Source organism: Leucoraja erinacea, chromosome 8 (genome assembly GCF_028641065.1).
Source record: "Leucoraja erinacea ecotype New England chromosome 8, Leri_hhj_1, whole genome shotgun sequence".
NCBI lineage: Eukaryota > Metazoa > Chordata > Chondrichthyes > Rajiformes > Rajidae > Leucoraja > Leucoraja erinaceus.
The window spans coordinates 15195343-15211522 of record NC_073384.1 but is presented as its reverse complement, the minus strand read 5'-3'; the positions used below and the strand labels follow the sequence as shown (position 1 = coordinate 15211522).

At 43.5% G+C, this 16180-nt stretch overlaps 1 protein-coding gene across 2 annotated transcripts in view; it reads left to right on the top strand.

Annotated features, from left to right (window-relative positions):
* usta (uronyl 2-sulfotransferase a) overlaps positions 1–16180 on the top strand; it is a 76873-nt gene that overhangs the window by 26321 nt on the left and 34372 nt on the right. For both annotated transcript variants that reach the window (XR_008723833.1, XM_055639028.1), the window contains exon 3: positions 3651–3806. Coding sequence is in view for 1 of the 2 variants with exons in the window: in XM_055639028.1 (XP_055495003.1) it covers positions 3651–3806 (156 nt within the window). In the remaining variant the exon portion in view is untranslated. The remainder of the gene's footprint in view (positions 1–3650; positions 3807–16180) is intronic.

Genomic DNA, 16180 nt, shown 5'->3' with positions numbered 1-16180 from the left:
CCACCCCTGCAATCAGTCTGAAGAAGGATCCGGTCCCAAAACATCATCTATCCATGTTCTCCAGGGATACTGCCTGACCCTCTGAGTTACTCCAGCATTTCGTGTCTTTCCTTAATATTCTTCATCATGCTTGTTCACAATCTTCAACTCACATCACAGGTAATATTCATGAAAAATTTGGCTAGGCAATGTTCCATTGATGGATATTTTGTAAAAAAAATAATTTTGCTGTCTTCCCTTTCATACGACATCCTAATTTTGCATGATGTATTTCGTATGGTACATTATCAAAATATCAGAAATTTTGCGCATAGTATACGCCACTTAATTGTCCATGCTCCCAAGTAGTTTCTTATCTACAACTGTTTACCTTAATACCCATATGTAAATATCTTTTTCAGGTACTTTACCAGAGCCAAGGGCCCAGATCGCTTGCACAGGGAAGTTTGTGCAAGTTACTTGCTTGTCCTTGCAGGGAAGGAATGGTCTATGTAAATGCAAGTTTTCCTATCTCAACCTCTTGGCATTGCAAAAAGTTAAATCTCAAAAAAATGAATTTGGATCTTAATCATTGTTATAATACAACTGGTGCGATGAACAGTTGTACGTAGCACACAACATATAAGCTAAAGATAATATGATTTGTTTATAGTATTGTTTGAACCAAGATACCACAGCGAATTCCCAGCTCCTCTTCAAAATAGCATAATAGAACGTTTATGACCACACGAGAGAACAAACAGAAGCCTCAGTTGAATAACTAATTCAAAAGACTGCACTTCCAACAGTGCAGTAGTCCCTCTGTACTACACATATATTGCCATTCTATAGAAAACCAAGAGAAACTGAGGAATGTTTATGTTGGGGAATGGGCTCATGGGAGACTTTACTGAAGTCTACTGCACTTTTTGAGCAAATATATGTGGAAGCGTCTGGCTGTAGACGCATTAAAGAGAGGGTTGAGTAAATATTTAACTGGAGAAACAGATGGTTGTAAGAGGTAGAGTAGTATGGAATGCTGTATACCTCTGGTTCAGTTTGAAGGATTGTGCCTACTGTAGGATTCTGGTACTGTTCACTCAAGGAATCTTAAAAAAATTATAAAAAACTAATTTTATAAAAAGTAGATTTACCTTATATCAAAAAAAGTAAAGGGCAGCATCTCAATCAAATGGGTCAGCAAGTGTAACAGAAAGGACATGAATAAGGAAAAGTAAATGATCAATATTTATTCCTTGTCAGCACTTTCCAGTTATAAATGAAAATTTGTTTCCTAAAACGCGTCTTGTACATACGGTAGAGGCTGATGGAAATGTTGTCATTAGGATTTTTTTTATCATAACAAACAAGCAAAATTCGATTCGGAAATAATAAATTTCTTAGTGCCAGCCAAAGAATAACGCTCGGTTTGTTTCAGCCTCAGGTGAGTCGAAGTCTGTATAGTAGTATCTGGTTGTGCACATAATACTGCCTTAGTGAGCTGCTGTTTTTCAACAGACATGTTTTTACATTAACATAGTCACATATTCTGTATGTGCACTGGTTCTTGGCTCAAATAAAGACGTTCATTTAGGCCTTAGTATGAATACAGCATAGTGGTTCTGGAAACAGCAGGTATGCAAACTCTGTGCCTTGATCAGAACAGAGACACAGTGTTTGGTAAGCAGGTTGGCTTGCCATACACATTAGGTTAGTCATGGAACTGTGGCTCTCTTGTGTCAACATCAAATATTCAATCCTCAAAAAGTGACACAGTGATCTTCTGTGGTATTAATAGCGTCAGTTTTAGTAATCTTGCTTGTGTAAAGCTTCAAACACTGTCTGACATTTGAAAGCCGTCTCGTGAGCATTTAGTGGCAGGAGGTTGGGGGAAATGGGGAAATTTCTACATTTCTTACCCTCAGAGTAAAGAACACTACAGAAAAGAACCTACCATTTTTCTAGCCCTCTTCAGAACTTCTGCAATTCTGCAAGTGCAGTGGTAGTGAGGATTGTGTATTGTCGGTAACTGTTGGGGGAGGAGAAATTGTCAAAAGTCTGAATTGTGTCTAGCCCTCACCTAATGTTTTGCAGGGTATCACTTTGTACAGATTGAGTGGCAATTGGACTGATTCTTTTCATTTCATTGGTTATGCAGTACAGAGATAAATATTTTGGCCCAATTAGTCTATATCTTTGTATGTATTATCCCACCCCAATTACTGTGATCTTTGTTCCCTTCTTAATTGTCACCTGCACATGAACACCTTCATAATATTTGCTTCAATTCCTTGAGGTAGCAAGTTCCGCATGAACACCATTCTTTGAATCAAATGTTTCTTCTGGATTCTGTGTTGGATTTCTTGGTGAATTGCTTACGCTGATGCCCTCTAGTTATGTTTTTTTCCCCACAGGTGGAAACATTCTGCCTGCATCCACTTCATAAGAACATTTCATAATTTTAAATATCTTGGGTTACCCCTAAGCAGCTTTCTCTCAATAGACAACAGATTGGTCTATTATACATTATCCTTGCATTTGTGCAAATTAGGTAAAATCAAGGTTCAGTACAGGTTTAGCAGAACTTTAATTTTTCAATTTGATCCCTTTTTCAGTAAACCTTTATGCTTGCTTTGCTTGCAGAGTTTTCGGACATGAAATATTTTGACTTGAGATTCCTTTGTCCACCTACTTTAGCTCAACTTGTAAATGATCTCCATCTTCTTCCTCCCAAATGTATTCCTCATTATTGTTGAATCATTGATCTATTCTGTAAGTTTATTGATGCCATCTCAATCATTGTTGTCTTCTTTGGCATTGACTGCACTCTTAACTTGGTTCATCCCCATAATTAGAAATTGTATAATTGATTCTAAAGTCTAGCTTTCCTCGAACGTTTTTCTGGTTGATCAACAGTCTGCCAGGCCATACTGTGACCACAATCAAAACATTTCCTTGCTCAAACAGTTGCTAGTCTTGTGTGGTAGAAGCTAACTGTGGGCTCCCGCTACACATACACTTGGAATGTCTCACAATCCACAATTTGAGACCAGAGTTGCCAGTAGCTGAGACTGACTTGGGCAGGGTTTGAACTCCATATCTTCGCCAGAGGCACTCACACGAAGACTTGCTCCAGTAATTCAAGATCATCTCATCTGCAGTTCTTTTTTCACTATTTGAATGATGGGGCCGATGTGTGTTACATGTGATGCTGGGGGACATCATGGTTTCTGCTTTAATTTTTTGGTGGAGCATTGGGAGAACTAGAATAATGATAGCCCAACAAATTATGCTTTTGAGCCCTGCCACTACAGATACAAAAAAGCTGGGTGAAAGGACAGAGGCAATTAAGGATTTTTCAGATTTTTAATTTTCAACATCCCACGTTGACAACATCTGGTTGCAATAGGTGCTCAGGAACTTTTGCGATATTAATGGAAAGGATAAGTATTACCCAGGAATTCCACCCCTCGTGTTGTTCGATAGCCTGTGTTGCATTGTACACTTGTACACTAGATAGGTGATTGTCTCTTTATGTATGTGTGTCTGGAAATTCTTCCTGTGGGTGAAACAACTGCAGCCTGCAGAGCTCCAAACTGACTGCAATATCATCACAACGGGGACAATCGTGCAGCAGCTATTTAGACATCTACCTTTTTTCATTTGTTCAGGTGATGCCGTTCCCCAGCCAGCTGGTTTACAACAGAGTTGGAAAATGCGGAAGCCGGACGGTGGTGCAGCTATTGAGGGTTCTAGCAGAGAAGAACCATTTCACCCTCATAAATTCAGACATTCACAACAAAACCAGGCCAAATAAAAATGAGCAGGTGAGATACACACTTCCCAAGTTTCTATCTGTTGAAGAAAACTCACTTGACTATGATATCCAGGCTAATTAACAGTTTGCAACTCTTGGGGCCTATGTATCAGTGGGTGAGTAACACGGTGATGAGAACCGAACACTGCTCTACCTGCATTCTGACCAGCAATAGACAATAGGTGCAGGAGTAGGCCATTCGGCCCCTCGAGCCAGCACCGCCATTCAATGTGGTCATGGCCGATCATCCACAATCAGTACCCCGTTCCTGCCTTCTCCCCGTATCCCTTGACTCCGATATCTTTAAGAGCTTTGTCTAGCTATCTCTTTGTCTAGCTATCTCTTGAAAGCATCCAGAGAACCAGCCTCCAGCACCCTCTGAGGCAGAGAATTCCATAGACTCGCAACTCTCTTGAAGCTCACAAAGGGATAGCTGAGTATGGCCAAGTATAATATCGATGTGAAAGGTGAGATGCGTAAGGAATTAAAAGTATTGTATATGAATGCGCGAAGTATAAAAAGTAAAGTTAGAGGTTGGTAGATATGACATTGTGGAGATTACTGAGACGTAGCTGCAGGAGGATTGGGCCTGGGAACTTAATATTCAGGGTTATACACCCTGTGGAAAGGAGAGACAGGTGGGCAGAGGAGACGGGATAGCTCTGCTGGTGAGGGATGGAATTCAGTCCCTTGCGAGCGAAGACATAGGGGCTGACAAGGTAGAATTACTGTGGATTGAGTTGAGGAATTGTAAAGGCAAGAAGACACTAATTGGTGTCATCTACAGACCTCCAAATAGTAGCCCAGATGTAGGGTGTAAGTTCCAGCAGAAGTTAAAACTGGCATGTAACAAAGGTAATGTCACTGTGGTGATGGGGGATTTCAATACGCAGGAAGACTGGGAAAAACAGGTTAGATCAGGACTCCAAGAAAGAGAGTTTGTAGAATGCCTCCGAGTTGGATTCTTAGAGCAGCTTGTAATGGAGCCGCCCAGAGAAAAGGCAATTCTGGATTAAGTGTTGTTCAATGAAAGGGGACATGACATGAGAATTAAGGGACTGAAGTTTAGGGGTAACATGAGGGGGAACTTCTTTACTCAGAAAGTGGTAGCTGTGTGGAATGAGCTTCCAGTGAAGGTGGTGGAGGCAGGTTCGTTTTTTATCATTTAAAAATAAATTGGATAGTTATATGGATGGGAAGGGAATGGAGGGTTATGGTCTGAGCGCAGGTATATGGGACTAGGGGAGATTATGCATTCGGCATGGACTAGAAGGGTCGAGATGGCCTGTTTCCGTGCTGTAATTGTTATATGGTTATATGGTTAACCAGATATGATAAGGGAACTCAAGGTAAAGGAACCGCTTGGAGTTAGTGATCATAATATGATTAGTTTTAATCTGCAATTTGAGAAGGAGAAAGTTGAATCAAAAGTGTCAGTGATGCACTTGAACAAAGGGAACTATAAAGGCATGAGAGGGGAGCTGGCCAAGGTAGACTGGAAAGGGATCCTAGCAGGGATGACGGTGGAACAGCAATGGCAGGAATTTCTGGGCATAATCCGGAAGACGCAGGATTGGGAAACTTTCATAGGACAACTGAAGGAAATAAAACGGGCAATACATAGAAACATAGAAATTAGGTGCAGGAGTAGGCCATTCGGCCCTTCGAGCCTGCACCGCCATTCAATATGATCATGGCTGATCATCCAACTCAGTATCCCGTACCTGCCTTCTCTCCATACCCCCTGATCCCCTTAGCCACAAGGGCCACATCTAACTCCCTCTTAAATATCGCCAATGAACTGGCCTCAACTACCCTCTGTGGCAGAGACTTCCAGAGATTCACCACTCTCTCTGTGTGAAAAAAGTTCTTCTCATCTCGGTTTTAAAGGATTTCCCCCTTATCCTTAAACTGTGACCCCTTGTCCTGGACTTCCCTAACATCGGGAACAATCTTCCTGCATCTAGCCTGTCCAACCCCTTAAGAATTTTGTAAGTTTCTATAAGATCCCCTCTCAATCTTCTAAATTCTAGAGAGTATAAACCAAGTCTATCCAGTCTTTCTTCATAAGACAGTCCTGACATCCCAGGAATCAGTCTGGTGAACCGTCTCTGCACTCCCTCTACGGCAATAATGTCCTTCCTCAGATTTGGAGACCAAAACTGTACGCAATACTCCAGGTGTGGTCTCACCAAGACCCTGTACAACTGCAGTAGAACCTCCCTGCTCCTATACTCAAATCCTTTTGCAATGAAAGCTAACATACCATTCGCTTTCTTTACTGCCTGCTGCACCTGCATGCCTACCTTCAATGACTGGTGTACCATGACACCCAGGTCTCGCTGCATCTCCCCCTTTCCAATCGGCCACCATTTAGATAATAGTCTGCTTTCCCGTTTTTGCCACCAAAATGGATAACCTCACATTTATCCACATTATACTGCATCTGCCAAACATTTGCCCACTCACCCAGCCTATCCAAGTCACCTTGCAGTCTCCTAGCATCCTCCTCACAGCTAACACTGCCCCCCAGCTTAGTGTCATCCGCAATACGGCTGAAAATATGAAGTACGAAGGGAAGCTGGCCAGGAATATAAAGAAGGACAGCAAAAGCTTCTTTAGATATGTTAAGGAAAAAGAGTAGCAAAGTCAAATGTGGGTCCCTTGAAGGCAGACACGGGTGAAATTATTATGGGCAACAAGGAAATGGCAGAATAGTTGAATAGGTACTTTCGGAATAGGTACAAGCAATATCCCAGATGTACTGGAGGTCAGAGGATCTAAGGGGGTAGAGGAACTGAAAGAAATTTTCATTAGGCGAGAAATAGTATTGGGTAGGCTAATGGGACTGAAGGATAATAAATCCCTGGACCTGATGGTCTGCATCCCAGGGTCCTCAAGGAGGTGCTCTAGAAATAGTAGACACATTGGTGGTCATTTTCTAATGTTAAATAGATTCAGGATCAGTTCCTGTGGATTAGAGGATAGCTAATGTTATCCCACTTTTCAAGAAAGTAGCGAGAGAGAAAACGGGGAATTACAGACCAGTTAGCCTGACTTTGGTGGTGGGAAAGATGCTGGAGTCAATTATTGAAGAGGTAAAAATGGGGTATTTGGATAGCAGTAAAAGGATTAGTCCAAGTCAACATGGATTTATGAATGGAAATTCATGCTTGACTAATCTTCTGGAATTTTTTGAATATGTGACAAGTTAAATGGATGAAGGGGTGCCAGTGGATGTAGTATATCTAGACTTTCAGAAAGCCTTTGATAAGGCCCCGCACAGGAGACTGGTGACTAAAATTAGAGCACATGGTATTGGGGGTAGGGTTTGACATGGATAGAAAATTGGTTGGCCGACCCGAAGCAAAGAGTAGGAGGAGTGAACGGGTCCATTTCAGAATGGCAGGCAGTGGCGTGTGGAATGCCGCAAGGCTCGGTGTTGGGACCGCAACTGTTTACCATATATATTAATGATTTGGAAGAGGGAATTAGGAGCAACACTAGCAAGTTTGTGGATGACACAAAGCTGGGTGGCAGTGTAAACTGTGAAGAGGATGTTAGTAGGTTGCAGGGTGATCTGGACAGGTTAAGTGAGTGGACAGATGCAGTATAATATAGATAAATGTGAGGTTATCCACTTTGGCGGCAAAAATAAGGGGGCAGATTATTATCTCAATGGGGTTAGGTTAGGTACGGGGGAGGAGCAGCAAGACCTGGGCATCCTTGTACACCGGTCACTGAAAGTTGGCTTACAGGTGCAGCAGGCAGTGAAGAAAGCTAATGGAATGTTAGCATTCATAACAAGAGGATTTCAGTATAGGAGTTAAGAGGTTCTTCTGCAGTTGTATAGGGCTCTGGTGAGACCACACCTGGTGTTTTGTGCTCAGTTTTGGTCTCCTAATTTGAGGAAGGACATCCTTGTGATTGAGGCAGCGCAGCGTAGATTCATGAGATTGATCCCTGGAATGGCTGGAATGTCATATGAGGAAACATTGAAAAGACTAGGCTTGTATTCACTGGAGTTTAGAAGGATGAGGGGGAATCTTATAGAAACATATAAAATTATAAAAGGACTGGACAAGCTAGATGCAGGAAAAATGTTCCCAATGTTGGGCGAGTCCAGAACCAGGGGCCACAGTCTTAGAATAAAGGGGAGGTCATTTAAGACTGAGGTGAGAAAAAACTTTTTCCGCCAGAGAGTTGTGAATTTATGGAGGCCAAGTCACTGGATGGATTTAAGAGAGTTAGATAGAGCTCTAGGGGCTAGTGGTCAAGGGATATGGGGAGAAGGCAGGCACGGGTTATTGATAGGGGACGATCAGCCATGATCACAATGAATGGCGGTGCTGGCTCAAAGGGCCGAATGGCCTCCTCTTGCTATTTTCTATGTTTCTCTGTGTGAAAAGGTTATTCCTCATCTATGTCCTAAATGCCTTACCCCTTGTTCTTAAACTGTGGCCCCTGGTTCTGGAATCCCCCAACATCAGGAACATGTTTCCTACCTCTAGCATGTCCAAACCCTTAATAATCTTATATGTTTCAATAAGATATCCTCTCATCCTTCTAAATTCCAGTGTATACAAGCCCAGCTGCTCCATTCAATCAACATATGACATTCCGCCATCCCGGGAATTAACCTGGTGAACCTACGCTGTACTCCCTCAATAGCAAGAATGTCCTTTCTCAAATTGGGAGACCAAAACTGCAATCAATACGCCAGATGTGGTCTCACTAATATAACTGCAGAAGGACCTATTTACTCTTATACTCAACTCTTGTTATGAAGGCCAACATGCTATTTGCTTTCTTCACTGCCTGCTGTACCTGCATGCTTACTTTCAGTGACTGATGAACAAGGACCCCCAGATCCCGTTGTACTTTCCCCTTTCCCAACTTGACGCCATTTAGATAATAATCTGCCTTCCTGTTTTTGCCACCAAAGTGGATAACCTCACATTTATACACATTAAACTGCATCTGCCATGCATCTGCCCACTTACCCAACCTGTCCAAGTCACCCTGCATCCTCATGGCATCCTCTTCACAGTTCACAGTGCCACTCAGCTTTGTGTCATCTGCAAATTTGCCAATGTTGCTTTTAATCCCATCATCTAAATCATTAATGTATATTGTAAATAGCTGCGATCCCAGCACCGAGCCTTGCGGTACCCCACTAGTCGCTGCCTGCCATTCTGAAAGGGACCCGTTAATCCCTACTCTTTGTTTCCTGTCTGCCAACCAATTTTCTATCCATGTCAGCATCCTACCGCCAATACCATATGCTCTAATTTTTCCCATTAATCTCCTATGTGGGACCTTATCAAATACTTTCTGAAATTCCAGGTACACTACATCTACTGGCTCTCCCTTGTCCATTTTCCGAGTTACATCCTCAAAAAATTCTAGAAGATTATTCAAGCATGATTTCCCCTTCGTAAATCCATGCTGACTCAGACCGATCCTGCTACTGCTATTCAAATATGCCACTATTTCATCTTTTATAATTTAATATAAGTAACACCATCCCATGTATAATGTTGGCTGTTGTTTTTTTTTCTGCAGCTAAACGCAGGCTATTATCATATGTCAGCTAGATAATTAATTAGATCTATTGCCTGAATGACATGATGCATATTGTTCTGTTTCAAAGTATTTAAACCTGCTGATAAACCAGCTGTTGTTTGGAGCTGCTGATCCTTGCTTACAGAGAGTGTCTGGAAACATTTACATTTAACTGACCCTGACACCCGTGGGGTGGTAATGCTATAGCAGTTTATTTATTTAGAGAATTTAATGACTATCAAATCCAGAGAGTTTCCAGGTATTCATTGTGGAAAACGTCCCATGGCATAGACTTTGCGCAAACATTTCTGTATTTTAATATGAACCAGCTTCAATATGTTGCAATCTTTACAGCAAAGGAATAGTGGTGGCGCTTAATTATATCACTAAATATGCAAGATATTGGACATTTAATTTAATCGATTGGATCTATTTTCCATTTTCAATATTTTTAATGGATGTGAAATGCAAGACTTGAGCCTCGTGTAAAATATAATTATTTTAGCTAAATAATTGCTTATTATTATGTACACTAGAGACTTAAAAGATGTATGAACTATTAAACAAAAAACATTTTAGAACATGTCTGAATGTGCTGAGAAATGCCAGCAGTTCCAGATGAAATGCCAGTATTTCTTACGGTAAGTGGCACCAAATTCCAGAACTACTTACGAATGGAATTTCTGAATCTATTTGGCACTTTTCGCTGGCAGTATACATATTGCCCCATGACAATCTATGTAAACGGAGCACCAGTTTGCACAGGAGCATGGTGTTGCTGAGATCCAACATCTTGTTTCGATATTGGATTCCTCAAGGTGTATAATGTGTATAAACGGGGTGCAGTTCCTCAGGCATTATGCAGTGGTTCCTTGCTTATCTCGTTTCAATAACTTGCCATTTGTTTTTAATATCCGCTTAACACTGAAGAGCATTACATAGAAACATAGAAATTAGGTGCAGGAGTAGGCCATTCGGCCCTTCGAGCCTGCACTGCCATTCAATATGATCATGGCTGATCATCCAACTCAGTATCCCGTACCTGCCTTCTCTCCATACCCTCTGATCCCCTTAGCCACAAGGGCCACATCTAACTCCCTCTTAAATATAGCCAATGAACTGGCCTCGACTACCCTCTGTGGCAGACAGTTCCAGAGATTCACCACTCGCTGTGTGAAAAAAGTTCTTCTCATCTCGGTTTTAAAGGATTTCCCCCTTATCCTTAAGCTGTGACCCCTTGTCCTGGACTTCCCCAACATCGGGAGCAATCTTCCTGCATCTAGCCTGTCCAACCCCTTAAGAATTTTGTAAGTGTCTATAAGATCCCCTCTCAATCTCCTAAATTCTAGAGAGTATAGACCAAGTCTATCCAGTCTTTCTTCATAAGACAGTCCTGACATCCCAGGAATCAGTCTGGTGAACCTTCTCTGCACTCCCTCTAGGGCAATAGTGTCCTTCCTCAGATTTGAAGACCAAAACTGTACGCAATACTCCAGGTGTGGTCTCACCAAGACCCTGTACAACTGCAGTAGAACCTCCCTGCTCCTATACTCAAATCCTTTTGCTATGAAAGCTAACATTCCATTTGCTTTCTTCACTGCCTGCTGCACCTGCATGCCTACTTTCAATGACTGGTGTACCATGACACCCAGGTCTCGCTGCATCTCCCCTTTTCCTAGTCGGCCACCATTTAGATAATAGTCTGCTTTCCTGTTTTTGCCACTAAAATGGATAACCTCACATTTATCCACATTATACTACATCTGCCAAACATTTGCCCACTCACCCAGCCTATCCAAGTCACCTTGCAGTCTCCTAGCATCCTCCTCACAGCTAACACTGCCCCCCAGCTTAGTGTCATCTGCAAACTTGGAGATCCAGATCATTAATATATATTGTAAATAGCTGGGGTCCCAGCACTGAGCCTTGCGGTACCCCACTAGTCACTGCCTGCCATTGTGAAAAGGACCCGTTTACTCATACTCTTTGCTTCCTGTTTGCCAGCCAGTTCTCTATCCACATCAATACTGAACCCCCAATGCCGTGTGCTTTAAGGTTGTATACTAATCTCTTATGTGGGACCTTGTTGAAAGCCTTCTGGAAGTCCAGATACACCACATCCACTGGTTCTCCCCTATCCACGCTACTAGTTACATCCTCGAAAAATTCTATAAGATTCGTCAGACATGATTTACCTTTCGTAAATCCATGCTGACTTTGTCCAATGATTTCACCACTTTCCAAATGTGCTGCTATCCCATCTTTAATAACTGACTAGCAGTTTCCCCACTACCGATGTTAGACTAACTGGTCTGTAATTCCCCGTTTTCTCTCTCCCTCCCTTGTGGGGTTACGTTTGCTACCCGCCAATCCTCAGGAACTACTCCAGAATCTAAAGAGTTTTGAAAGATTATTACTAATGCATCCACTATTTCTGGAGCTACTTCCTTAAGTACTCTGGGATGCAGCCTATCTGGCCCTGGGGATTTATCGGCCTTTAATCCATTCAATTTACCCAACACCACTTCCCGACTAACCTGGATTTCACTCAATTCCTCCAACTCCTTTGACCCGCGGTCCCCTGCTATTTCCGGCAGATTATTTATGTCTTCCTTAGTGAAGACGGAACCAAAGTAGTTATTCAATTGGTCCGCCATATCCTTGTTCCCCATGATCAACTCACCTGTTTCTGACTGCAAGGGACCTACATTTGTTTTAACTAATCTCTTTCTTTTCACATATCTATAAATGTTAATACTTTTGCAGTCAGTTTTTATGTTCCCTGCCAGTTTTCTTTCATAATCTATTTTTCCTTTCCTAATTAAGCCTTTTGTCCTCTGCTGGACTCTGAATTTCTCCCAGTCCTCTGGTAGGCTGCTTTTTCTGGCTAATTTGTACGCATCATCTTTTTGTTTTGATACTATCCCTGATTTCCCTTGTTATCCACGGATGCACTACCTTCCCTGATTTATTCTTTTGCCAAACTGGGATGAACAATTTTTGTAGTTCATCCATGCAGTCTTTAAATGTCTTCCATTGCATATCCACCGTCAACCCATTTAGAATTAATTGCCAGTCAATCTTGGCCAATTCACTTCTCATACCCTCAAAGTTACCTTTCTTTAAGTTCAGAACCATTGTTTCTGAATTAACAATGTCACTCCCCATCCTAATGAAGAACTCAACCATATTATGGTCACTCTTGCCCAAGGGGGCACATACAACAAGACTGCTAACTAACCCTTCCTCATTACTCAATACCCAGTCTAAAATAGCCTGCCCTCTCGTTGGTTCCTCTACATGTTCATTTAGATAACTATCCCGCATACATTCCAAGAAATCCTCTTCCTCAGCACCCCTGCCAATTTGATTCACCCAATCTATATGTAGATTGAAGTCACCCATTATAACTGTTTTGCCTTTGTCGCACTCATTTCTAATTTCCTGTTTGATACCATCTCCAACTTCACTACTACTGTTAGGTGGCCTGTACACAACACCCACCAGCGTTTTCTGCCCCTTAGTGTTTTGCAGCTCTACCCATACCGATTCCACATCCTCCAAACTAATGTCCTTCCTTTCCATTGCGTTAATCTGCTCTCTAACTAGCAACGCTACCCCACCTCCTTTTCCTTTCTCTCTATCCCTCCTGAATATTGAATATCCCTGGATGTTCAGCTCCCAGCCTTGGTCACCCTGGAGCCATGTCTCCGTGATCCCAACTATATCATAGTCATTAATAGCTATCTGCACATTCAACTCATCCACCTTATTACAAGAGATCCCATGTTCTCCACATGCTTCAGCTGGGTATCTGCGATTGGTAACTGGTGGGTTGTCTGCTGCTTTTAAGTGAGGAGCTTTTAATAATAGCCATCTCAAGGAATGTGTCCTGCCTTTGAGGCAAGCATCTAAAAAATCATGGAAGGTGAGATGAGTATCGGAACCAATAGGAAAGCTTATTTTTGGCCGCCAAAGCAAAATGTGCAAAATATTTGGCCATTTGACTCATTGAATTAGATCTGTTTTTTCATCTTGTCTATTTTTTAAAGAATGTGAAATGCTTGAGCTCGTATTTTAAGTTAAATAGTAAATAACTGCTTATGATTGCCCTCTTTTCTATGTTTCTATTAGTGCAATCAAGGGATATGGCCTGCAGTTGTACAGAGCCCTAGTGAGACCACACCTGGTGTATTGCATGCAGTTTTGGTCCCCTAATTTGAGGAAGGACATTCTTGCTATTGAGGGAGTGCAGCATAGGTTTACAAGGTTAATTCCCGGGATGGCGGGACTGTCATATGCTGAGAGAATGGAGCATCTGGGCTTGTACACTCTGGCGTTTAGAAGGTTTACAGGGGATCTCATTTAAACATATGAGATTTTTAAGGACTTGGACACACTAGAGGCAGGAGGGGATATGGGGAGAAGGCAGGAACGGGGTACTGATTGGGGATGATCAGCCATGATCACATTGAATGGCACTGCTGGGTCGAAGGGCCAAATGCCCTGCTCCTGCACCAATTGTCCATTGTCTATTGTCTTTTGGCCTCGTCCTGCACCTATTTTCTATGTTGCTATGATTAAGTATAGCAGAAACATAAAAGGAAAATACGTGAACCATTAAACAAAAAGCATTTTAGAACATGCCTGAACATGCTGAGAAATACTAACAGTTCCAGATGAAATGTCAGTATTTCTTACTGTAAATGGCACCAAATTCCAGGATCGCTTACGAATGGAGGAAAAAGAGAGAAAGCAGTGAAGTTTGGGGGAATTCTGTGTTTAGGTCATTGGTAGCTGACACCATAGCTACAAGTGACAGAACAATTAAATGGTGGTGAGAGGGAGATTAAAACTGGCTTTGGCCATCCCAGTGTTTAGAGGAGGAAGTTTCTATTTCCAGTTTCAAGTTGACAAGCAATCTGAGAGATGGGGCTCAGCAACACCAGGTCCATGTGGAAACTGGTGCTCTGTTTTCATAGATTGTCGTGATACAATATGTATACGAGAAGAAGGAAAGGGCCAGTGCTAATCCTTGGAAAATGGTAGAGATAACAATGAAGGAATGAGAGAAATTATTACTGATGATTCTTAAAAAACAACTGCATCTGTTGGAAAGGAACAATGGAACCAGACAACTTGGGTCCCATCCAGCTGGACACCCATGGAGCAGTTTAGGAACACAGTGTGATTAACTATGTCAGGCATGCAGATAGATTGAGAATATTTTTTTGTTAAATGTACTCAGTTTTTTTCAGAGTGTAGATACTACCAGCAAGCACAGTAATTATTGTACTTGAGAAGTTTGTGATAAGCCATCTTCCCAAACTACTGCATCTTAGAAACTTATGAAAGCAAATTCCAGTATTTAGTTTGAACCAGGAGTGGGCCACGCGTTTTCGGTCAGGATTCGAGTGCCTGCAAACCACCAGTTTCCAGTATGTGATGCCCATGCCCCTGATCCCATAGGAAACCTGAACGGAAACCTCTGGAGTTTGCGCCCCACCCAAGGTTACCGTGTTCCCTTCAGGTCTGCCCTATGGAAGCAGGTAGGGAGACTGCCCCTGATCCCCTTACCGCACACAAGGGCGCAAAGTTTCCAGAGGTTTCTGTTCAGGTTTCCTAAGTGGGATAGGGGCATTAGCCTGCATTATTAGTAGATTCCTCAATTTTAGGAGGTGCTGTTGCTGCAGCCTGGGTGAATACCTGCAGTGCATTTTACAGGTGGCACACACTGAATCAAATGCTGGTGAGGAAATAAATGTTGAGGATGTGACGTCCAGCTGAATTTTTGTTTGACAATCACCCCCTCAGAATATTGATAATTAGAGCATATCAATATACAGGTGCACAACCTTTTATCCGGTGTTCCAGAAACCGAAAAGCTCCGAAAACCGGCCATTTTTTCCAGATGTCGTCTGCGCACCAAAGCTCGCGTTTGGCGCCAAACGTGACCCAAAACGACCCACGAGCAACCCAGGTCTGTACTACTGTAGTGGCTGCCTCCTCCCTGGAGACCGGGAGACGCTTATCTGTAAATCATTGCAAATGTTAGTCCAGTTAGTTTGGAGGGCTTTTTATGTGAAGGGGGAAGAAGGGAGCTTTGATTCTTAGTCCCCTACCTGGTCGGAGAGGCGGGGAGCGGTCAATGCCTTACCGGGTCGCCGTGCAGTAAGCTGTGCAGCGCTGTGGCCGTTGGGGCGGCGGGCGGCGCCAGTTGTAGCTCCGACCCCGGCAACTCTACCCCTGGCTGCGAGGCGCTCAAATCCAGCGCGGCCCGCGGCCGGACGCCCCAGCTCCGCGAATGTCGGGAGTCGGCAGCGTCGCAGCGCTGGGAGCGGGCAATGCCTTACCGGGTCGCCGTGCAAGCTCCGGAGCGCTGTGGCCGCCGACACACAACATCGCGGAGCGTCGCTGGATTTGGAGCCGCGCAGCCAGGGGTAGAGTTGCCTGACAAAAGCTCCGCGGCAGGAACCAGCGATGCTCCGCGATGTTGTGTGTCGGCGCCACAGCGCGCCGGAGCTTGCCGCACGGCGACCCGGTAAGGCATTGCCCGCTCCCCGCTGGTTTCTCCCAGCACTTTGCCGCCGACTCCCGACATTCTCGGAGCTGGGACGTCCGGCCGCGGGCGGCGCTGGATTTGGAGCGCCTCGCAGCCAGGGGTAGAGTTGCCGGGGTCGGAGCTCCAACCGGCGCCGCCCTGCGGCCTGGACGGAGCCCCCAGCTCCGCGAGGTTGGGAGTCGCCGACAGTAGGGGACTAAGAATTAAACCCCCTGGACCCCGATCAATCCCTCCAAACTAACTGGTTATGGAGTCTC